The sequence below is a fragment of the Eleutherodactylus coqui genome, chromosome 2 (assembly GCF_035609145.1).
Source record: "Eleutherodactylus coqui strain aEleCoq1 chromosome 2, aEleCoq1.hap1, whole genome shotgun sequence".
Classification (NCBI taxonomy): Eukaryota; Metazoa; Chordata; class Amphibia; order Anura; family Eleutherodactylidae; genus Eleutherodactylus; species Eleutherodactylus coqui.
In genome coordinates, this window is record NC_089838.1 from 314,662,762 (window position 1) to 314,687,351 (window position 24,590).

The 24,590-nt window shown below is 43.0% G+C and overlaps 1 protein-coding gene across 3 annotated transcripts in view; it reads right to left on the reverse strand.

Moving 5' to 3' along the window:
• Positions 1–6,726: 6,726 nt before the first annotated feature.
• The window catches only part of KANK2 (KN motif and ankyrin repeat domains 2), a 65,834-nt gene continuing 47,970 nt past the window's right edge, over positions 6,727–24,590 (reverse strand). For 2 of the 3 annotated variants that reach the window (XM_066593616.1, XM_066593617.1), the window contains 9 exons: positions 24,344–24,460; positions 20,754–20,814; positions 19,876–20,094; positions 18,393–18,480; positions 15,963–16,182; positions 13,430–13,572; positions 11,003–11,203; positions 10,347–10,439; positions 6,727–8,748 (listed from right to left, as the gene is read on the reverse strand). In XM_066593616.1, coding sequence (XP_066449713.1) covers positions 8,692–8,748; positions 10,347–10,439; positions 11,003–11,203; positions 13,430–13,572; positions 15,963–16,182; positions 18,393–18,480; positions 19,876–20,094; positions 20,754–20,814; positions 24,344–24,460 — 1,199 coding nt within the window. In that variant the 3' untranslated portion in view covers positions 6,727–8,691. The remainder of the gene's footprint in view (positions 8,749–10,346; positions 10,440–11,002; positions 11,204–13,429; positions 13,573–15,962; positions 16,183–18,392; positions 18,481–19,875; positions 20,095–20,753; positions 20,815–24,343; positions 24,461–24,590) is intronic. The other variant, XM_066593618.1, reaches the window with a different exon arrangement.

The window sequence follows — 24,590 nt, forward strand, 5'->3', positions numbered from 1 at the left end:
TATAGATATATCATTATACAGTGCGGTGTGATTATTAGCAGTGTATAGATATATCATTATACAGTGCGGTGTGATTATTAGCAGTATATAGATATATCATTATACAGTGCGGTGTGATTATTAGCAGTGTATAGATATATCATCATACAGTGTGGTGTGATTATTAGCAGTGTATAGATATATCATTATACAGTGCTCTGTGATTATTAGCAGTGTATAGATATATCATTATACAGTGCAGTGTGATTATTAGCAGTATATAGATATATCATTATACAGTGCGGTGTGATTATTAGCAGTATATAGATATATCATTATACAGTGCGGTGTGATTATTAGCAGTATATAGATATATCATTATACAGTGCGGTGTGATTATTAGCCGTGTATAGATATATCATTATACAGTGCAGTGTGATTATTAGCAGTATATAGATATATCATTATACAGTGCAGTGTGATTATTAGCAGTGTATAGATATATCATTATACAGTGCGGTGTGATTATTAGCAGTGTATAGATATATGATTATACAGTGCAGTGTGATTATTAGCAGTGTATAGATATATTATTATATAGTGCGGTGTGATTATTAGCAGTATATAGATATATCATTATACGGTGCGGTGTGATTATTAGCAGTGTATAGATATATCATTATACGGTGCGGTGTGATTATTAGCAGTGTATAGATATATCATTATACGGTGCGGTGTGATTATTAGCAGTGTATAGATATATCATTATACTGTGCGGTGTGATTATTAGCAGTGTATAGATATATCATTATACAGTGCGATGTGATTATTAGCAGTGTATAGATATATCATTATACAGTGCGGTGTGATTATTAGCAGTGTATAGATATATCATTATACTGTGCGGTGTGATTATTAGCAGTGTATAGATATATCATTATACAGTGTGGTGTGATTATTAGCAGTGTATAGATATATCATTATACAGTGCGGTGTGATTATTAGCAGTGTATAGATATATCATTATGTTACAGTGCGGTGTGATTATTAGCAGTATATAGATATATCATTATACAGTGTGGTGTGATTATTAGCAGTGTATAGATATATCATTATGTTACAGTGCGGTGTGATTATTAGCAGTGTATAGATATATCATTATACAGTGTGGTGTGATTATTAGCAGTGTATAGATATATCATTATACGGTGCGGTGTGATTATTAGCAGTGTATAGATATATCATTATACTGTGCGGTGTGATTATTAGCAGTGTATAGATATATCATTATACAGTGCGATGTGATTATTAGCAGTGTATAGATATATCATTATACAGTGCGGTGTGATTATTAGCAGTGTATAGATATATCATTATACTGTGCGGTGTGATTATTAGCAGTGTATAGATATATCATTATACAGTGTGGTGTGATTATTAGCAGTGTATAGATATATCATTATACAGTGTGGTGTGATTATTAGCAGTGTATAGATATATCATTATACAGAGGGGTGTAATTATTAGCAGTGTATAGATATATCATTATACAGTGCGGTGTGATTATTAGCAGTATATAGATATATCATTATACAGTGCGGTGTGATTATTAGCAGTATATAGATATATCATTATACCGTGCAGTGTGATTATTAGCAGTATATAGATATATCATTATACAGTGTGGTGTGATTATTAGCAGTGTATAGATATATCATTATACAGTGCAGTGTGATTATTAGCAGTATATAGATATATCATTATACAGTGCAGTGTGATTATTAGCAGTATATAGATATATCATTATACAGTGTGGTGTGATTATTAGCAGTGTATAGATATATCATTATACAGTGCGGTGTGATTATTAGCAGTGTATAGATATATCATTATACAGTGCAGTGTGATTATTAGCAGTATATAGATATATCATTATACAGTGCGGTGTGATTATTAGCAGTATATAGATATATCATTATGTTACAGTGCGGTGTGATTATTAGCAGTGTATAGATTTATCATTATACAGTGCGGTGTGATTATTAGCAGTGTATAGATATATCATTATACAGTGCGGTGTGATTATTAGCAGTATATAGATATATCATTATACAGTGCGGTGTGATTATTAGCAGTGTATAGATATATCATTATACAGTGCGGTGTGATTATTAGCAGTATATAGATATATCATTATACAGTGCGGTGTGATTATTAGCAGTGTATAGATATATCATCATACAGTGTGGTGTGATTATTAGCAGTGTATAGATATATCATTATACAGTGCTCTGTGATTATTAGCAGTATATAGATATATCATTATACAGTGCGGTGTGATTATTAGCAGTATATAGATATATCATTATACAGTGCAGTGTGATTATTAGCCGTGTATAGATATATCATTATACAGTGCAGTGTGATTATTAGCAGTATATAGATATATCATTATACAGTGCAGTGTGATTATTAGCAGTGTATAGATATATCATTATACAGTGCGGTGTGATTATTAGCAGTGTATAGATATATTATTATATAGTGCGGTGTGATTATTAGCAGTATATAGATATATCATTATACAGTGCGGTGTGGTTATTAGCAGAGTATAGATATAGCATTATATAGTGCGGTGTGATTATTAGCAGTGTACAGATATATCATTATACAGTGCGGTGTGATTATTAGCAGTATATAGATATATTATTATATAGTGCGGTGTGATTATTAGCAGAGTATAGATATAGCATTATATAGTGCGGTGTGATTATTAGCAGTGTATAGATATATTATTATACAGTGCGGTGTGATTATTAGCAGTGTATAGATATATCATTATACAGTGCAGTGTGATTGTTAGCAGTGTATAGATATATCATTATACAGTGCGGTGTGATTATTAGCTGTGTATAGATATATCATTATACAGTGCGGTGTGATTATTAGCAGTATATAGATATATTATTATATAGTGCGGTGTGATTATTAGCAGAGTATAGATATAGCATTATATAGTGCGGTGTGATTATTAGCAGTGTATAGATATATTATTATACAGTGTGGTGTGATTATTAGCAGTGTATAGATATATCATTATACAGTGCAGTGTGATTGTTAGCAGTGTATAGATATATCATTATACAGTACAGTGTTATTCGTAGTATATAGATATATCATTATACAGTGCGGTGTGATTATTAGCAGTGTACAGATATATCATTATACAGTGCGGTGTGATTATTAGCAGTGTATAGATATATCATTATACAGTACAGTGTTATTCGTAGTATATAGATATATCATTATACAGTGCGGTGTGATTATTAGCAGTGTACAGATATATCATTATACAGTGCGGTGTGATTATTAGCAGTATATAGATATATCATTATACGGTGCGGTGTGATTATTAGCTGTGTATAGATATATCATTATACGGTGCGGTGTGATTATTAGCCGTGTATAGATATATCATTATACAGTGCGGTGTGATTATTAGCAGTGTATAGATATATCATTATACAGTACAGTGTTATTCGTAGTATATAGATATATCATTATACAGTGCGGTGTGATTATTAGCAGTGTACAGATATATCATTATACAGTGCGGTGTGATTATTAGCAGTGTATATATATATATCATTATACAGTGCGGTGTGATTATTAGCAGTGTATAGATATATCATTATACAGTGCGGTGTGATTATTAGCAGTGTATAGATATATCATTATACAGTGCTCTGTGATTATTAGCAGTGTATAGATATATCATTATACAGTGCGGTGTGATTATTAGCAGTATATAGATATATCATTATACAGTGCGGTGTGATTATTAGCAGTATATAGATACATCATTATACAGTGTAGTGTGATTATTAGCAGTATATAGATACATCATTATACAGTGCAGTGTGATTATTAGCAGTATATAGATATATCATTATACAGTGCGGTGTGATTATTAGCAGTATATAGATACATCATTATACAGTGCAGTGTGATTATTAGCAGTATATGGATATATCATTATACAGTGCGGTGTGATTATTAGCAGTGTATACATCTATCATTATACAGTGTGGTGTGATTATTAGCAGTATATAGATATATCATTATACAGTGCGGTGTGATTATTAGCAGTCATATCATTATACAGTGCGGTGTGATTATTAGCAGTGTATAGATATATCATTATACAGTGCGGTGTGATTATTAGCAGTATATAGATATATCATTATACAGTGCGGTGTGATTATTAGCAGTATATAGATATATCATTATACAGTGCGGTGTGATTATTAGCAGTATATAGATATATCATTATACAGTGCAGTTTGATTATTAGCAGTATATAGATATATCATTATACAGTGCGGGGTGATTATTAGCAGTATATAGATATATCATTATACAGTGCGGTGTGATTATTATTGCTTTGCGGTATTGGCATCTTACATGACATAGTTACAGACTGCCATCAAGTGGCTATTTTGTGTAGCTGCAGCATGTCACAGAAAAGCTTAGATAGCAGCACCTGAAATATGACTGGTCACTGGATAAAGTCAGCGAGGCAGGCTATATGGCTCTGTAGCTGCTGTCCTCTGTTTTTTCATACTCCCCTCCATTCGCTCAGAGAGGCTCTTCTTAGGTGCGGCTCCCAATAATAATAAAATTTTTCTTTTTGTATAGTGCCAAATTTATTCCGCAGCACTTCACTGCTCTAAATCTGTCAAATGGGAGGTCCTCACCACTCACGGGAGGTCCTCACCACTCACAGGAGGTCCTCACCACTCACAGGAGGTCCTCACCACTCACAGGAGGTCCTCACCACTCAAGGGAGGTCCTCACCACTCACGGGAGGTCCTCACCACTCACGGGAGGTCCTCACCACTCACGGGAGGTCCTCACCACTCAGTCTCAATGAGTGACCATGCTGTCTGACCAATAATCTCGGTAAAGAAGATGTATCCCATGCGTTTGCCTTTTTATGGTTTTGGATGCAAGTCTGGAATCTTTCATACAAGCCCTTTGGGCCGGGCCCTTAGTAAAGCCCCCCTCAGCAACAACTCTTCCTGCACCCTGTATAACTATGTGGTTTGGTATTTCTGACCTGCTAGTTACTTTCTTCAGGGTCAGCTGCTTTGTAGCATTTTATCTCTGTTCCACTAGGACACATTTATGATCCCTCTGAGGCAGTCTAGTCTGTATTATAAGAATGCTTTGCCCCACCTCCCTGCTGTACACTGCAGCTCTGCTTGAATACTTTGGCTGCTATATGTACATAAAAGCCTAGTAAACCACATTAGGAGAGAATCATTATAAACCACATTCATCAACGAAAATGAGCCTCATTTTTCATAGCAAGGGTTTGGAAATTGGAGGCACAATGACGAGGCAGCTGGGGCCAGCAACAGATCATAGGGCTTGTACAGTAAGCCTGTGTCTGACTGTGCAGACTGTCCATGTACTTGCATGGCTCCCCATCTGAAGCCCGAGAGCCTTATGGGAGAGAGGATAGAAGTGCTTAGCACTATTAAGGTGACATGGTAAATGTCATTTTTGAGTATCAAAGTGTCTGACACGGATATGGCGAACGTTGTTGGAACGGTTATGGAGCCCTGAGGTTAGCACAGCTATGCAACCCTATATACTTCTGGCTACCAGTGGAGTGTACCAAATATTATTAACTGCTTGATTTTGGAGAACTAGATATGTCTTTTTGAGGCTTGAATATGACCCATAACCCAGAGTATAGAGCATGACCCAGTGGATAAAGCATGCCTGACCAAGAGCGTACAGCATGACCCAAAAGGTAAGATTATGATCCATGAGAAAGAATATGATTCAGGGTAACACCATGACCCAGAGGACAAAGTATGGCCCAAAGGACAGAGCAAGACCCAGAGGTAAGATTATGATTAGCGATGAGTGAGCGTACTCGGAAAAGCACTACTCGCTCGAGTAATTTGCTTTATCCGAGTATCGCTGTGCTCGGGTCTAAAGATTCGGGTGCCGGCACGGAGCGGGGAGCTGCAGAGGAGAGCGGGGAGGAACGGAGGGGAGATCTTTCTCTCCCTCTCTCCCGCCCGCTCTCCCCTGCTCCCCGCTGCGACTCACCTGTCAGCCGCAGCGGCACCCGAATCTTTAGACCCGAGCACAGCGATACTCGGATAAAGCCAATTACTCGAGCGAGTAGTGCTTATCCGAGTACGCTCGCTCATCTCTAATTATGATCCAAGGGAAAGAATATGACTCTGGGTAACACCATGACCCAGAGGACAAAGTATGACCCAAAGGACAGAGCAAGACCCAGAGGTAACATTATGATCCATGGGAAAGAATATGACTCAGGGTAACACCATGACCCAGAGGACAAAGTATGACCCAAAGGACAGAGCAAGACCCAGAGGTAACATTATGATCCAAGGGAAAGAATATGACTCAGGGCAAGAGTATAATTCTGAGAACCGAGCATGACCCAGAGGTAAGTGTATGATCCATGGATAAGAGCATAGCTCAGAGGATAGAGCATCACCTAGAGTATGACCCATAAACCTGATATACAATATAGGACCCAAAGTATAAAGCATGACCCAAAAGGACAGAGCATGATCGATGGCTGAGTATTGTATGACCCAGTGCTAGGAGTATGACCCAGAGGACAGAGCATGACCAAGGGGTAAGAGCATGACCCCGAGGAGAGCGTGTCTACAACATTGCACATAGTGAGGCATGAGATGGATTTATAGCCATTTATTTATATACATATATTTATATAGTGATAACCTTCATACAATACAGGTAGTCAACCGTTTCACATATAAGTATGGATAACAAAAATATATATATATATAGCAGTGCCTCTAGTACAACCAATATCAGAAAGATTATTGCTGAAACTTTTGGAATGAGCTTGGACGACAGGTGTACCAAAGAGCCTGAGAGAGGGTCCCCGAAACCCAACAGACCTCATCATTGACAAAAACTGGCGCAAAGTGGGGCAAATGCCCCTGGCCACCAATCAGATCACTACTCAAAATTAGAATCTGTTTGGTAGCGATGGTCACCTGCTCCACTTTTTCGTCTGCACTAGTCATGGTGTATGAGGCCCATTGTCTTGTACCCCTCTGAACATACTTATCACCTCTCTATGCATCATCTATCTTGTTCTATGTTTGTAGGTTGGGAGGTTGTTCCTTCCCCTGAAAATTTAAAGGAAAAGCTCACTTTTTTGAAGTGGTGTCCTACGCCCATGTTCCTCATGATTGCCCCCTAGTGTGCAAGTACCATTGATCTCTATAGCAACCCCATGTGAATTATTCACAGGGCATGTGAAGGTGGGGTTGTCCTTTTAGTTACCTGGGGATCAGTGGGAATCTCTTTGAGTGATGACTCTATAGTGATTGGCAATATCTACAGAGACCCCCAAGCCACTGATAAGGGTTGTGGTTGAGGTCTGACAACATGGTTCAGCTGGTATAGGACCACCAAAAGTTAGAGGAGACCTCATTGCAATCCAAGTATTAGGAAACTTATGGGGGAGTGGTATGGTAATTAGTGGGAACTCTCCTTTCAATTTCCAAGGATTAAACAATATTTAAAAGTCGTTTTCTGCTTTTGTGTAAATTAAACTTAATGTTTAATGAAAAGTTCTACAGTCTTTGGGTTTCAGTTCCTCTGCTTGCTGCTAGTGAATGAAAACAGTCTTATTTAAATCCAGATAACCTGTACTCAGAGCTGAGCATTCGCTACATTTCCTCTAGCTTAGACAATCATTTTTTTGTTAGCTGTGTCCCACATTTTAATGGCAGGTGTGAACCGTCCTCTCCGATCTTCATAGACCCCACAACAATACTAAGGGTGTTGGGAATTAACCATAGGAATCATAAAAAGGGGCAAACAAGCACCAAGTAAAGTCCAGCTGTCCCAGGGGGTTAGAGTGCGGTGTTAGCTAGTACCAGAAAGGGGCCCCATCTTTGCTATAGGGTCTTCTCAACTCTATTTACTGCCCTTTCTATAAGAAGTCTAATACATTTTATCAACACTGATACTTTGTAGCTAATTAAGCAAAAGGATAGAAAAGAAATTTGTGCTGCTTGTGCGTTTCGCTCATAGAGGATGGCCTTGACTGGATACAATTGTTACGTTCTGCTCACAGAGGATGGCCTCGACTGGATACAATTGTAGCATTTCGCTCACAGAGGATGGCCTAGACTGGATACAATTGTTACGTTCTGCTCACAGAGGATGGCCTCGACTGGATACAATTGTAGCAAACATTTAGCTTTGAGAAGAATTCGGTCTGTGTAGGCTTTTAAGTTCCTCAATGTGAACAAGAATGTTCTATTTTACTGACAGCAAGCAGAGGTCTGGAAATAAGTTTTATAAAGAGCAGCTAATCTGGATCTTCACCCATTTCCGTGACACATTTGTCCACATTTCTACCATGATCCTCTTTTCTTTCCATCCTGGCTTCTGCTTTCTCCCTCCCTGCACTCGCTGGCTACCCGTCCAGCCACCCGTCCCTCAGGCCTCCAGCGTTCCTCTCTCCATGGTGCTGAAGCAGAATGAATAGTGGTTTTTGCAGTGCTGTGTTTCAGGGGAAGCCATTTGGCTCTGGACGGCATGCAGAGGCAATGATCCCACCCTAGTCTTTCTTGTGAAGACCACCAGGGCGGAGAATTGTAACCCAAAATCCTCCTTCTATTGGGATTCATCACTTGGGTTTGCACTCTGGATTTTAGGATTTTTCTCTGCACCCTAAAAAGAAAATACAGGAATGTTAGCGTTACACAATCACATCACACCCTCCTGCATGTCACATACGGTAGCTCCTCCCTTTAACTCCCCCCTTGACCATTTCCCCCCTATAGGTTGTAACCCCTTATAGACGAGGGTGTTTCAGTCCAAAAGGACCTGACATTTATTAGGACTTTTACCCATGTGGTGGCTATACTGCCCTATTTTTTTTCTTCGGCTATCAAAATTATTTATGCTGCATTTCGTTTGGCAGTGGGTCGTTTTCTTATATTAAATATTATATAATAGTTTTTTTTTTTCAATCTGTAATTTTTTAAACTGTATTTTTGTAACTTTTTGTTTTGTAACATCTATGTCCTCCATGATATCATATAAAAGACCTCTGAGGGTCATTCACATTTTTTTTTTAAAATTTCCCACTTTCCCACTGTAGAAGGGGAATCTATAGGAGCAGCATCCAAAGCAACCACAGATACAGGGGGAAACCTCCCCCTATAGTCACAGTAGTCACTGTCAGAGCTGGTCTGCCAAGACCCTGCAGCTCTGCTGTGGCAGGGGGCACCCAGTCAAAAAGCGGAAGCGGCACTTCCACTTTCTCTATTCCCTAAATAGCACTCATTGAGTGCTATGTAGGCTGCAAGAGAGACACCAGAAGCAGTTAAAAACCACTTCTTCCTTCTCCTCTGGGTCCTTGGCTGTGACTAACAGCCGAAGACCTGACCTGCTCCTGCTACGTTGCAGGAAAAGGACCTTCACTCTTGCACCATAGCATTTACTATCGGCTGGGATTAAACACCAGGATCAAGCACTGTAAATTTACAGCACTTGGTCCTTATCAGGTTAACTTGTTTCTTTGCTGGTAAGAGTGATTTTGGGTATTGCTCCCTTTACGGGGAAGGAGTGGCACTGCGAGCGCCCACAAGAAATGCTGCCCGTTTCCTGCTTCAGAGTAAGTCAGTGTGCCAGCCGAGTGGGACGCGATAGCCTTTGCTCCTCAGGGAAATCTGGCTCTGTTGCGGCGGCTTTGGTGGACCAGAGCTCTTTCCTATTGCATTGCCAACTTCGGGACTTTCTGCAAGTTAGCCAACGGCTCTCTAAAACGTGTTTCCCGTCTGAGGCTGATAGCATCCACTGCTTAAGTTAATGACTTAAATTGCCCCAGATTAGCTTGAGCAAGGCTACCTGTAGCACTGTCCAGTATTTTACATTGTTTGCAATGTTTTTTTACGCTGCGCACCCCGGGTATCCCGGAGATTACTAAACATGCACCGTTTGGAAGTAAAGTTCAGTTTGCTTCAGCATAGAACCTGTATCCACCAATGAGGTCTCCAACGCTCCTGCGCAGGAGGCAGATGCTCAGGTGCAGGGTCTCTTTCACCCTTCCCCTCCCGTGGTTGCGGCCACAGGCATATGTAATGCCGCTCTAAGACCCTGTACCTCACTAATCAAGGCCTATAACCTCCACTCCATCATGTAACACAGCGGGTCATGTCCAATTACCTCGCAAACCAGTGGACTACCGCCTGCTGTGGCATTCACCACCACCCACACCTTCCCCAGTTGCTTCATCCCCCATTAGCCTGTGGGCTGTTACTCACCGCAGCGGAGGACTTGGCATTATGAGCATAGAGAAGCATTGCTATGTCGTTCTGCCCAGCTTCCAACGCAATAGACAGAGCTGTGCTCCCATCCTAACAAAGAGACAGGCAGTTATTATACATGTATGACACGTGTCTTATGCATGTCAGAATTACACCATTATACAGAACGGACGCCCCCTGCCTGCCATGATGGTGGTGCAGGTTACACTCTGTGGCCCCTTCTCTTCTCACCGCCTCCTGCACCTCTACAGCCTGACCTGTCCTACTTGGAGGGAAGAGCAAGTCTTACCCATCTTAAACGAGGTGCTGCTGCAGCCAGGATATTGTACTATATAATACGCACAGCAGCTGCCTCAGAACCTCATTATGAAAAAGGAGGTACTGCATCGCTAATGTCTTTCCACAGCAGCTGAGATGAGGGGCTAGTTGGCATGTGCCCCAGGTGCTGGGTGCCAAGGGGTATGCAGCAGCAGGCCACTGTCTTTTGCCAGAGCTGGGGCAACAAGCTAAACCTTTGCCCTGGATGACATAAAGTGGAAATAAACTTAAATCTGCCTCAGTGCTCCCTAAGGCCCCCTACAGTGTGACCTTGAACGTGTTTACTCAAAGACCACATATAGCAGAGGGTACACCATTACCCAATAATGACTTACGTTATCTGTAAGCGCTATATCACAACGGGGAACAGCCAGTAGGAGGCTTACGATATCCACGTGTCCGTGTTCACAAGCACACATAAGCGCAGTGGAGCCATCGTGATCCTGCACATTTACATCCGCCCCACACTGCAGAAGAGCCTGCACCACATCCAGACGTCCGTGACTGACCGCCAGCATCAGAGCCGTCTGTCCTGCCTGAAATAAAGCAAACAAATGTATATTTCTATTTATCACACAGTTCAGAAAAATCACACAATGGGAAATATTTCCCATTCTTCTCTTTTCTCATGTCTGTGGGGGCTTCCATTTAAATTCAGTTAATCTGTCTTCAGTGAGCTCCCCCTTGTGGCAGCTGCAGGAAGTCAGAATATTATCATTAAACTCAATGGCTATTAAAAGAAAGCAGGGGTTAGGTGCTGTCTGGCAAATGGTAAAAATGATAGATCATGAATTTAGAAGGAGTTTTGGACCTTAAAATGATTTTACTAATATGGTCTAAAAATTAGTGCAAAGTTAGACTAGAATTTCTTTTATATTCCAAGTTTATCACTATGACTCCCTTAAATTCAGGCACATGGCAGCACATTTCAGCCAAGGCCTTTTGCTCAACTCCATATTTGTTAGGCATGATGAAAAGTGTTTGAAAGTGTCTAAAACACATCATAAATATGGCGCAAAGCATGTAAGACAAATTCTGGTGCAAAAAAGCACAGGGTGGGGAGTAGCCTGAGGGGGTGAGCTTGAGTAAGTCTTCAACTGGCGCACGGAGGGGGTTGCCAAGTGAAATAAATGTATTCTGCGTCTTGCTCCTGTTAATACATTTGTTGTAGCCAGGTGCTTCCCTTATTCAGACTGGCTTATGAGGTGCCGGTCTAAGAAAATAACTTGTGCTGGTTATAACAACACTTTTCTAGTCAAATTTTTAATTTTGTAAAGAGGCTCAAAATTTGTCTAAGGGCTTATTTACACAAGCGTATATCACCGGCTCACCTCTTCTCTCCTCCCCTCTGGCTGTTTGCAATGGGAGGGGCGGAGCTAAGCTCCCCCCCCCCTCCCCTTGTCTGCAGCCAGGAATGGGAGGGGGCAGATCTTAGCTCTGCCCCCTCCTATTGCAAACAGCCGGAGGGGAGGAGAGAGAAAGAGAGGAGGAGAGAGTTTAGCAGTCACGCTGCTAAACTACCTGCCCCCTCCCTTCTCTGGTCACTGTCATTGGCTCCCATAGGAGTCTATGCAGCGGCCGATGTATTCCGGGCAGAAAGATAGTTCCAGTACTATCTTTCCTGCCTGGCGTAAAAGTGCCCAAGGCTATATTGGCCGTTCGGGCGCTTTAACACCATGGGAATACGCCTGTGTGATCTGATGCATTGGAATCCAATGCATCAGATCATAGCATATATCCGCTGGCCGTGAAAATGGTGTCCAATATACCCTTGTGTGAATAAGCCCTTAAATACATAATAAATGTGGAGCATGGCATAATAGGAGATGTAATTCTGGCAGATTTGAATAAGTAATGTCCAATGTCCATGGGCGGATCGGTTTCTACATGCGGGAACCCACAGCGGAACTTGACCCTGCCCGCGGCCGAGGACACTGCGTTACCTGTTCGGGTCTTCTGCTTACTGTACAGGTCTTCTATTTCCTGGTCTGCAGATGCGTGTGGAAATGCCGGCCGGCGCGATGCGCAGTACTTTTTTGTAAACTCCTGCTTTCCCACAGAATCTGCGACCCTTCCGCAATTCAATTGGGGAAAGGCCGCGGATCGGATGGCTTCCATTGACTTCAATGGATGCCGTCCATGCGGGATCCGCACTGAAATGGAGCATGCAATGATTTGTTTTCCGGACCGAAAGGCCCGCAAATCAAATCCGCATGCTTTATTTCATTCGCGGACGCCCATGTTTTCCTATGGGCTCCTTGATTTGTGGATCTTCTGCGCGGATTCCGCAAATCAAATCCACCCGTGGACCTAAATCTGCCATAGCAGAAGAAAAAGAAATAGGGCTGTAAAACCATCACATGGGTAAAATCCCTTAAAAAAAATGCCCGGTCCTTTAGGACCGGAACAACCTGGTCCTGTGGGGGTTAATATAGCATTTTGCTACAAAGCATCATGGACTTTCGAGTTTCCCCCAAACTGTTGATTAAATATCCTAAGTCCTTGTTCAGAGCAGCTGTCAGCCGCCATGCCTGGATTCCTTCTAGCTAGTAGGCCTTGTATGTAATTGCGTGTCTCTTACTTCTGGATAACTATGCAAATTAGCCATTCAGATGTCTGGGAAAGCCGAGTGACTTATATGAGGAGCGGTACCGTTTTTTCGTACCCTTAGCAGTAATTGCCTTATTTTACGCTGTGGTAGTCACAATGATAAGATGGTGGTGGAGTTACCCTTTAATTAGACCCCGTCTGTGAGCACACACCTGGCTGGCTCTGCAGTTGACATCTCCAAGACGCAGCATCTGTGTGACCGTTTCTATGTCCTCGTTGGAGCGGAAGGCTGCCAGAGCCGTGAGCATGAGAGGAGTGAATCCGGCCTTATTCTGTCTGTTCACATCACACAGGCCTGGGGGAACGTAAGAAGCAGAGGAGGGGGAGAGAGCATGAGCGCCGGTTTCAAGTTTGCATTGAGATTGGGAAAGAAAATGGGGTACGTACAGGAAAAGGTGCAAGAAAGGAGTTTGTTTTAACATTCAATAGGAAATGGGGTTATATCCAAGCAGAGGAGAACACCGGAAATACTTGAAACACTTGAAATAAATAGGGCCCCCTAAAAATTTGCAAATTACAGTATGTCCTGCTGGTTGGAGCCCCTAGCGATCAGTTATAAGCCAAGGATAAACCTGGCAGTAAGTGTTCAATTTCCCTGCAGCACTCCCGGAGGTAAAATTTAGCATTACAGCGTATGCTTTAATAGGCTACCCATGTGATGCACGAGCATGCTGGGTTCTCCTGAGTGAGTGTGAAGGACCATGAGGTGGGGTAAGTATTTTGCCAGCCACATTGCATTGATTGGTACATTTCTATAGGAATTTTCCGCCTACTACATTAAATAGGAAGTTTTTAGAGCATTGTTAGACTATGCTCACATCTAGGTCAGAGGCTCCTGCCCAAATCTGGCACAAAATCCCGGATGAAGTAGTGCAGCATACTGAAAGACCAAAGGATACGTCAAAAAAGGATGACACCCATCGCATAATCTGAACGAGACCACCCCTGGACTGACACAATGTGGTGGTCGGGAGTTATAGCATAGCCCGTTCAGCTGTTGCTACGCCCTTAGCCACCCTAGTTGTGACTTACAGAGGGGTAATCTCATCTCAGTCATGATGGGCCAAGATGGAAAATACCCCTTTTAACCCCCTAAAGGACCCAAAACGTTTTTTAGGGTTTTTACAGCACTATTTTTTTCTTTAGTTACCAAAATTATTTCTGCTCCCCCCACCCCTCATGATATATTGGGCTAGATTTAATTTTTTTCCCCTTTTTTTTTTTTGTAACAATTTTTTTCATCAGCTATGTCCCCCATGATGTCATGTAAGCCCTCCAGGGATGATTCACATTCTCTTTTTTTTTAATTTCACACTTTTCTACTGTAGCTAGGGCATCCATACGAGACCCAATTACAGGGGAAAACATCCCCCTGTAGTGACAGTAGTCACTGGGAGAGCGGATCTGGGATGGCTAGAACCCTGTAGCTCTGCTGTGGGCATAGGCACACGGTGATCACGTAACAGCAAAAGCAGCACTTCGGCTTTCCCTATTTACTACATAGCGCTGCAGGAGAAAAGGCAGAAGCGGTTAAATCACTTCTCCTCAGGGTCCTCAGCTGTAAACCCGACATGCTCCGGCTACATTGCAGGAGTAGGAGCTTTAATCCCACGCCATATTTTTAATATTAAATAGTAAATTTACGTCGCTTGGTCCTTATCAAGTTAAAAGGGTTAATAGGTGATAAAAGCCTAATTGTTGGGGGTCTCATTGAGACCCCCACTGATTCTGAGAACACTGGTCCTGCGTTTCCCTCCCCTCCTCACTGCACCCCTCAAGTGAGAAGGAGATTGAATAGAGCGGCAGTCGTACATATGCAGCAGCACTCCAGTGACAGCCAGAGACAGCCCAACACTTGTACTCGGTCATTACTATCAGAACCATTAAAATGAATATCCACAGCAGGGGGTAAAATCTGCGGTAAATCCTCCCCTAGATCTGCGCCAAAATCCACTGCGTACAAAGCGTCCCATGGAGACGTAGCCTCAGGCTTTGTTCACATCGGTCGGAGCCTCCAGTGAAGATCTAGCACTAAATCCTGGACTACACAGCGCAGCATGCCACGCTGTCAGTGGCATCCATCAGGTGCAATTCCTGCCTGTTGCTTCAATTATTGTCATTCTTCAGCTACTGTGACGAGCCGAATAACAGAAATAACCAGAAGAGGTGCGGCAGAGGCCTTAGGCCTTGGTCACATGGCAGATTCTCTGTTCAAAATCTCCATCCGCTCGATCGACAGCAGAAATCGGAGGCTGACCCTTGGAGGTCCATACCTGGATTTAGCCGCACTCATTGCAATTTGCACATGAAAATGGTCAAGAATGGATACTGCAATTATTTTTTCATAATGTGGATTTAAAATCTGCGTTGTATCAAATACACTGCAGATTCCCATTCAGAATTAGAGGACCCTGAATTTTGACACATTTTGGTGCAAAATCAACATTGCAATTGGAGCGGTTATAGCAAATCGGGGGATCGTAGCTTTGAATCAGTGTAGCCATACACAACATTGACATCTACTGGCAGAGAGTAAGTACTGCATATCAATAAAAACATTCCACAGAATACATTCATTAGATCATATTACAATGTGAAATTTACTGTTGGCGTCTAGATCCCTCCATGTAAACGGAGACTCGTGTTGTTGCCCACCCAACCAATAAGCGGTATAGGTGCTCTTACCAGTATCCAGTAGCTGCCTGACCACAGTAAAGTTAGACTGGGACACAGCATAGTGGACTGCGGTGTTCCCTTTAGCGTCGGCCATGTTTACGATGACTTCCAGGAGACGTGGAGACATGGCACGGAATACATTTAAATGATGGCGGATGATGGCGGGCTCCACCTCCTTCTGACGGAAGAGTTTCATCCATTCCTTCATTACAGATTCATGTGATGCTGCCTAAACACATCGCACATATAGAAGTAATGTTATCATATGACATGCGTGTCCAAGTAAATCTGTTATATTATATTCTCCACTTTATAGAGAGCAGCACGGCATTTTAGCGAGACCCCTAATTGTGCGATATGTTCTTGTGTCATTCCCAGAAATCAACGTCGAAGGTTCCTACAACAGAGGGGCACAGATGTGCGCACAGTGTTACAGTACTGCCTTATCTGGGAGGATAGCACTGTTCATCCTGAGCCTCCTAGCTACATGTGACCCGTGTGGTTGCAGTGGGTACCAGCCACCAGATTGTTGGGGGGGGGGGGGGGGTGCTAGGCAGATCTGGGCTGGGGGTGATCATCCCCCTAGATCTGCCTGACCAGATCTTCTTCCTCTGCGTGCTAACGTCTTGTGACGCTACACGAATCATCCTCCTCCTGGCTCTGTCTCCTCTCTTCTGACATACCACTGTCAGTCTAACAGCACTTCTGCAACATAGTCGCTTGATTCTATTACTGTAATTATGTCATGAGCTTGGTCCTGAGGCTGCATTATGAGCCTGGCTCTGGTGCTGTATTTATGTTATAAGCTTGGTTCAGGTATTGTATCTATATACTGAGGTTGGTTTGCGCTGTACTTATGAGCTTGGTTCTGGTGTTGTATTTATGTAGTGGGGTTGATTCTGGTGCTGTTTTTATGTTATGAGCTTGGTTCTGGTGCTGTTCTTATGTTATGAGCTTGGTTCTGATACAGTATTTATTTACCAAGGTGTTTTTTTTACACAACCAGTAGAAAAAGGCAGACTGACTGTATCTGTGCAATACATTTTTTTTTTCTTACTGCAGAGGCAACAAAATAATTTCCGTACAGGGTGGTATCTACCCTAAGGCCGGCACTAGCCTCCTGGTTCCTGAAAAGAATGGCAATATAACGCAGGACAAGAAGGGGTTAAAGACGAGTTATTGAGTTTTACGATGTAAGCATCCGTTTACACCAAACGGTTTCTCATGTGAACGAGAGCGGCTGACGTCAGAGTCCGGCCGGGCAGGCTGTTCATACAGGCGGATACATCGTTGGCTCGTTCACAACAGAAAGTGTTCAGTTGTCACATTCCATGTAGAATTCAGAATGACGAAATGATCCGTTTTTAAACCAAAAAAGATTAGTGAAAGAGCCAACGATAATGCATAAAATGAACGATGAGCTAACAATTTATCATTAACCCTTCGATCGGTGGCTATGTTTACACTGAATGATTATCATTCATTTTCGCACGTTTGAACGATTTTGTGAACAATAACACTGCTCAGCAGCATTTCTGCATCTGGTGTGCGATATATCAATTCTTATTTTTTTGGGTGTAGAATCTGAATTTACCTTTAGAAGTGATGTATCACGGTTTTTATGTAATTTAGATTTTTTTCAATTATTTTAAAAAGGTTTTTGTGTTTGGGCTCATTTTCTGCTGAGTTATTCATATAAATATAAACCAGTGACTGAGCTAAACTCCTTAGTTGAATGTAACACACAGCGGATGAAGTTCTAAAAATGGTCACTAGATGGCAGAACAATGTAGTTGAGCAGGAAGGTTACCGACATGAGCCTATCTGTACTGCTGTTTGGTGTTTGTTGTAATCTGCATGAAGCACTTCTCTTCATTCTTACCTCAGCATAGCGGTATTTTTTGAGTTTCATTCACAAATACATTACCGAGTTCTGAGTGTTTTTTTTTTTTAATTCAAAACCAGACAATATTTGGCAATACCGTATTATTGTTTATGTAATAATGCTGTGTATCTCAAAAATATGATGTGATGAATAGAATCTGATACTTCCACTGAATTCAGCACCCCAAAATTAGTTAAACCAACCTGATTTGTTGACTAGTGTAATGGTTCCGTGTAAAAGAACCTTAAGGGATCGGTAGCTCATGACAGTGATGTGTAGCTTGTTGGTGTGGAACTATAACACCCAGCACGCCGTGATGGTCCAGTTCTGCAGATTTCCTAGTATGCTGGGAGTTGTAGTACCAGCCCCATAGGTTCAAAGCAACTGATGTAAGTAGTTACATGTGCCTTCCCTGAACTACAACTCTCAGCATACCTTACAAACTGATACATTGTTCCACCAAGGGTGACTGTTGCTAGCTGGGACCTTTGGTTCCACAATGGTAAACCATGTGATAACTAACTTGCGCTCATGTTTCCATGTATCCCTCTTACCTTTTCTGCATCTGTATGGACATCAGGATCATCAAGAGATTTCTGTATAGTGACGCAGCCCGAGATCAGGACATTACTGAGCTCCACCCTGTATCAAGACACAATGGGGACCGAGTTGGAAGACTGAGATGGACACAGCCATTGGGCAAGGAGGACAGGGTCAACCTAAACATGGCCCCTTTCTTTCTAGCGGAGTTCATCCATCCGTGAGATCATTAAAAGCACCAAATATTTACTCCAATACACAAATATCCTGCCAGAGCGTCATACAGCATACCACCCAACTTTTTGACAAAAAGGACAATTCTTTGCATCGCCCAATGTTTATGCTAATCCATACCCCCTTTATGCTGAGCAATGCCCTATGTGTTTCCTCATAGTAATAGCATCTTCCAGTGTCTCTCTCTGAAATAGCCCCTCTCAGTAATAGAGCCCCATAGTGACCCCCTCACAGTAATAGAGCCCCATAGTGAGCCCCTCACAGTAATAGAGCTCCATAGTGAGCCCCTCACAGTAATAGTGCCCCATAGTGAGCCCCTCACAGTAATAGTGCCCCATAGTGAGCCCCTCACAGTAATAGTGCCCCATAGTGAGCCCCTCACAGTAACATTATCCTTTAGTTCCCCCTTACAGTAATAGTGCCCCTCAGTGCCTCTTAATGACCCTTAAACAGTACCAGTGACCCATAGTAACCACCTCACAGTAATAATGACCATAGGGACACTCTGAAACAGACAGCTTTTTACCGTGATTAGTGTGGCATTTCAAACGCCACACTAATCGCGGTACAACGCCTCTATTGATATCAATGGGGTTTTGCAGACCTGTGCTCAAACGCTGTGATTTTTAAGCCTTCTGCTCTATTTTCGCACTTTTCAATGCACCTCATCAGCCATCACAATGATGGGTGCGTTAAAAAACGCTGTCAAACACAGCACTATGCGTTTGACAATGCTGCTCGAAAATGCAGTATAATGCTGCAGTTCTGAACGTGGCGTTTTGTGAACGCACGTGTGAGAGTAGCCTTAGTCTGCCTCTCACAGTTATAGCACCCCATATGCCCCATAAGTAATAATGCCCCGGCTCAATAATGCCCTCTTTTATACAGGAAAATAAGAAAACAGCCTTTACTCACCTCTTTTTCTCCCTCTGACACTCCGGTCCGCACAGCTCCGATCCCATCACTCACTTTCGGATATTATGACCACGTAATTGCTGCAGTCGACCCTCAGCTGTGATAGATGCAGGTGATCACATTACCCGAAAGTAAGCAGGGGCCCATTACAGACCGAGCTGTGGGGGTCCGAGCATAGTCCGTTTTCATTTTTCTCCATTCCCAGCCACCTCTGTAGGACTTGTCTCCCGCCCCCCTGGACAGCCCCAAAAACAGCAAATTTCCCACTGAATCCGGAACAGCAGGGAGACCTGATATAGGGCTATCAAATCTGGTCAAGGCTAGTAAACAGATCCGCACTAGGGTTACCTGGGCACCAGACTAGTGGGGGATGAGCTGGTCGCCGGGCTGTCTGGAGCTTTGTGCCTCTCCGTATCTTTCGGCTGGCTGCTGGGTGCGACTGGTAGTTGTATGTCAGCTTGGGCCATTGCCAACCCCTCACTGGCCTCGTGATATTCACTTTCTGTGCTTTCACTGTCAGATGGATTCTCCATAGTTCCAGAATCTTCTGAAGACGCTGTGTCCATTCTACAAAAAGCCAGTAAAGAAGAGTCTTAAAGTGAAGGTCCATCAAATTGTTTTCAGGTCCAAAATTCTGTGCAGATTTATTTCTTAATACCCCCTATAGGGGTTAAAGCTTTGTTTTTCTGATATAGAACGCCAAATCCCCTGCATAGACACGGAAATATTGAAGTTCTGTCTGCCTGCAGCCACCACTAGGGGGAGCTTACTATACATACGGTGTTACTATTGCATTGTATGCAGTAAGCTTCTGAGCTCCCTCTAGTGGTGGCCCCAGGCATTAAGAAATTAATTAGCAGAAAATTTTGATTGCTAATAAATAAATGGTCAACAGGCGTGTTACATATAAGATCAGTGGATGGAGGAGGGGTGTTGGGATAGGCAGGAGTGCAGGAAATCAAGAAATGGACTGTAAGAACAGCATCGACTGGAGAACCACTGCAGCTGTGTAGGTTTGGCCTTACATTATAACATTGCATCTGCAATAAAATTTGTTTTATCCGACATCTATGATCTCTGATAGTTGCTGGATTCTGAGCCTTTCTAGATTATTGGATACCAGATTAATTAAATCGCTAAACTGCAGTGTGGTTATTTCCACAGGCTGACAGTTCCTGACTTTATTACAGGGCCCCATAAATAATAGCTACTCCTCCGTCACTTACTCTCCATTAATCACGGAAAACGGAGATTTTGTTTCCGATTCATCCGGAAGAATTTCTTTCCCTGAAAAACACCATAAAATATAATTACAACACAATTCCGTATTCCCATAAACATAGAAAATTAATCAATAGGGTGAATTAAAGTAACCTTCCTGTTTCAGTGCAAAACCCTGTCTTGGGACCGGAGGGGGTGGGATATTACCTGCACTTGTTCTCTGCTATCTGATCTTTCAGTTTCGGTCTTCATTTTTGGATGTCAAAAATGGCCAATTTTCTATCTAGTGACATTCACATTGTGCACTGCTCTCCGATTGGCCAATACTCATCATGTGAGCAGCAGTGGCCAATGTCAAAGCAGGTATAATACACTGGTAATCTAACACTATCAATGGACTATGGGGATAAGGTAGTTTGAAGATTGTGTTGGCCATTTTGGACAGCTGAAAATGGAAGCCGACAGTGGCAGATCAGACAGACAGCAGGGAACAATTGCAGGTAATAAACCTTCCAGGGCCCAGGACAGAACTTTGTCCTGAAATCGGAGGGATGCTTTCACCTCTTAAAGGGGTTCTGACATGAATAATGTTTTCATGCTTTAGCAGCCATTGTTCTCTGGTCTGCCTAATGGACCCAGGGAACCCATGGGTTAATGGCTGCTAAAGCATAAAAAGATAACACTTACCTTGTCTTCTGTTGTTGTTGACATCGGGGGGTCATCTCCCGGCAGGCAGTCTTCTTCCTCCAGCAGCCGCGCCGCTCCGGGATCGCGCGCATGCGCAGTGGAGAGGTGCCCTCTGACAGGAGTCAGGACGGGCTGCGTCTCCACTGCGCATGCGCAGCACTCCGGAGTTCAGCCGGACGGACGGGCCGCCCACAGCAAGCACTGCTTGTGACGTGCTTGCTGTGAGCGGTCCGTCCGTTGACCTCGGAAGTGCCTGACGGACGGACCAGAGCAGGAAGCGGTCTTTTTGACCGCTCCTGCTCTGCTTTAAAGGCACAGAAGATGATGCCGGCTGGAGGGGACATGCCTGGCGATCGGGCCAGGCCAGGCCAGGTGAGTACAATTTTTTTTTCTTCATGTCAGAACCCCTTTAAAGGACCAAGCACCGTAAATATACGGCGCTTTGTCCGGGGCTTTCCGATAGCAGATAGCAGCCTCTGCAGCTGCAATCTAGAAGAAGCAGTACGAGTCCTCAGCTATCAAATACAGCAGAGGACCCGGAGGAGAAGGGAGAAGCGTTTTTTAACCGGTTCTGCCTCCTTCTTTCTATGCTGCATAGCGCTCAACGGATACGTGTAAAAGTGTAAAATAAAAAAATTAAAAGAAATACAATGTAAATGACCCCCAGATGTCTTAAAAAAAGTTACAAAAATAAAATAAATATGAAAATGACAATTAGAGATGAGCGAGCATACTCGTCAAGGGCAAATGCTCGAGCGAGTTTGTCCTTAGCAAGTACCTGCTCGCTCGTGAGAAAAGATTTGGGTGCCGGCAGGGGGCAGGGAGGAGATCTCTCCACCCCCCTTCTCGCTCCCTCCTGCTCACTCCCACAACACACCACTCACCCCTGCCAGCACCCGAATCTTTTCTTCCGAGCGGGCAGGTACTCGCTAAGGACAATACTCGCTTGAGCATTTGCCCTTAGCGAGTATGCTCGCTCATCTCTAATGACAATGCCAACGCTAACCAAAACTATCGCCATACGGACCTGTAATCCAAAACTATACAAATTGTATATCGAAACATTCAAAACAAAATGAGGAATCCATTCCTGTGTAAAAATATAGATATGTGCACCCTCCCTGGCTCCATGAGGACTCTATATGTGGGGACATCAATGTCATTCACCATTGGAGTCCACACCAGGTCTCCATGATGGCGAGACGACCAGGATCTCTCCGGAGGGCAGCCTCAGATTTTGGACTTCGTGCAATCAGATCTCGGCAAAGAAGGAAGATATATAGACCCTTACATTTCCACCCTCCGTCTCCCCTTCTGCGAGAACCAGGAAGGCTGGATTTACACGGCCAGGTGCAATAAGGCTCAGACAAAATCTGGGGTTTTTTCACGTGGTCGCACGGAACTCATGCCGAAGTATCGTCTGTGTTTAAGAACACAGAACTTAGCCCCGCCCCCACCCCGCCTCTTCCCATTACAAATAGTGCAGAGGGGCAGAGAGGAGGCAGAGAGGGGGGCGGGAGCTCAGTTCCTGCTCCTGGCTCTTCCATCCTCCCCCCCTCCCTGCACACGAGGACAACGTATATCGGCTCGGCGAAAAAAACGAGCCGATATGCGTTTTCCGCGCGTTTTTTGCAGCCCTCCATTGACAATCATGGGTGCATTAAGAGAAAAATAAGGAGACATATGCAACTGACAGTTCCTATGTGAAAAAAACCCACGAAACGGAAAAAAAACCCCAGATGGACAAGAACACATTCTATACTAATTGCTCTTGAGAAAAAACGCAAAATATCACAGGAAAAAAAAAAATAAAAAATAAAAAAATCGCAAGTGGGTAGGCGCCCTAATTCTGCTTTGTTTTTTTTTATTAGTTTGGCCAGAAGGTGGCAGCATGACATAGTGATGGCCTCTCCAACGTAGACTAATACTTGTTCGCCAATCACCCACTAATTTCAGTGGGATCATTAAAAAAAAATGCAAGTGTGGTCTGTTTTTAACACGTTATTACGGGGTAAAAAAGAACCCAGGACCTGGCGATTTTTTTTTTTAAGTGCATTAAAAGGTGTGTGAAAAAAAAAATAAATAAAATTGCACGGAAAGCAGTCATTTTTTTTCCACTAATCAAAATCGCAGCTGTCCAGGTGAATACAGACTGCCCAATAATCTGCCCGTAGTAACGAGTGCTGACTGACAATAAGCCTGTTGGTCAGCGCGCGTTCATCATATGTACACAGTATGTGGTCGAATGATCCTTACAGAATGCCCCTGCGCATCGGTTGTACATCTCATTTAGGCCGGCTTCACACGAGTGTAAGCGCATTTGCAGAATGAACAATGCTTTTTCGTGCGCACATTGGCGTTATTTTACGGTACTTTTTGCGCCCACAAGGCATGTACATTAATGCGCGGCAGACAAATGCACCGATTGAAATAGATAATTAGTTCCAGTTGTGTTCTTTTTCCCACACCATTATGCAGGGTTTCACGCGGCTCCTTCGTTGCTGCCCTCCCTATGGAAGAAAGGGATGCACTCAATATGGCAGTATATGGGAGCATTTGAGGGATAAGTATGGCTGCCCCTGTATCGGAGTACCAGGTGGCCAACACTACATTAGGGAGCTTTGCGATCATCACTGTAAACGAAGGCAAATAGTTAGGACTGTACAAGGTGCTGCGAGATTTTATTTTTATTCTGCAAGTCAAAAGCGGGACATAAAAACACTGCGGGCCGCTTCCTAATTTCCTATTCAGCATAATGGAGAGTGACGGAACATGTCCACCTGTCTGTTCCATTGTGGGGACGAAGGACATCCTATTTAATGCGATGGGTTGACCACCACTGTCCTTATTCATGGAGAATACAAGATAAATCCTCCTTGACATTAGAATAGATGACAATTCGTGTTACCTGCACCATCTTCTTGCCTGGGCACTGAATCACCTGCAGTAACGTCAGTACCCTGAATGTTTTGTTCAACCGTAAGGCAAGGAGACAACTCTTCCTTTTGACTGTCTGAATCGAGCCCTGAAGACACAAAGAAGCAATAGCAGAGACTTGTGGAATGATAAAGACTTATGCTGTAGACCTATAACATTCAGGAAGAAGTGTAGGTCTTCAATTGTGGGGACTATGACAGAGCACACGGTTTTGGTGC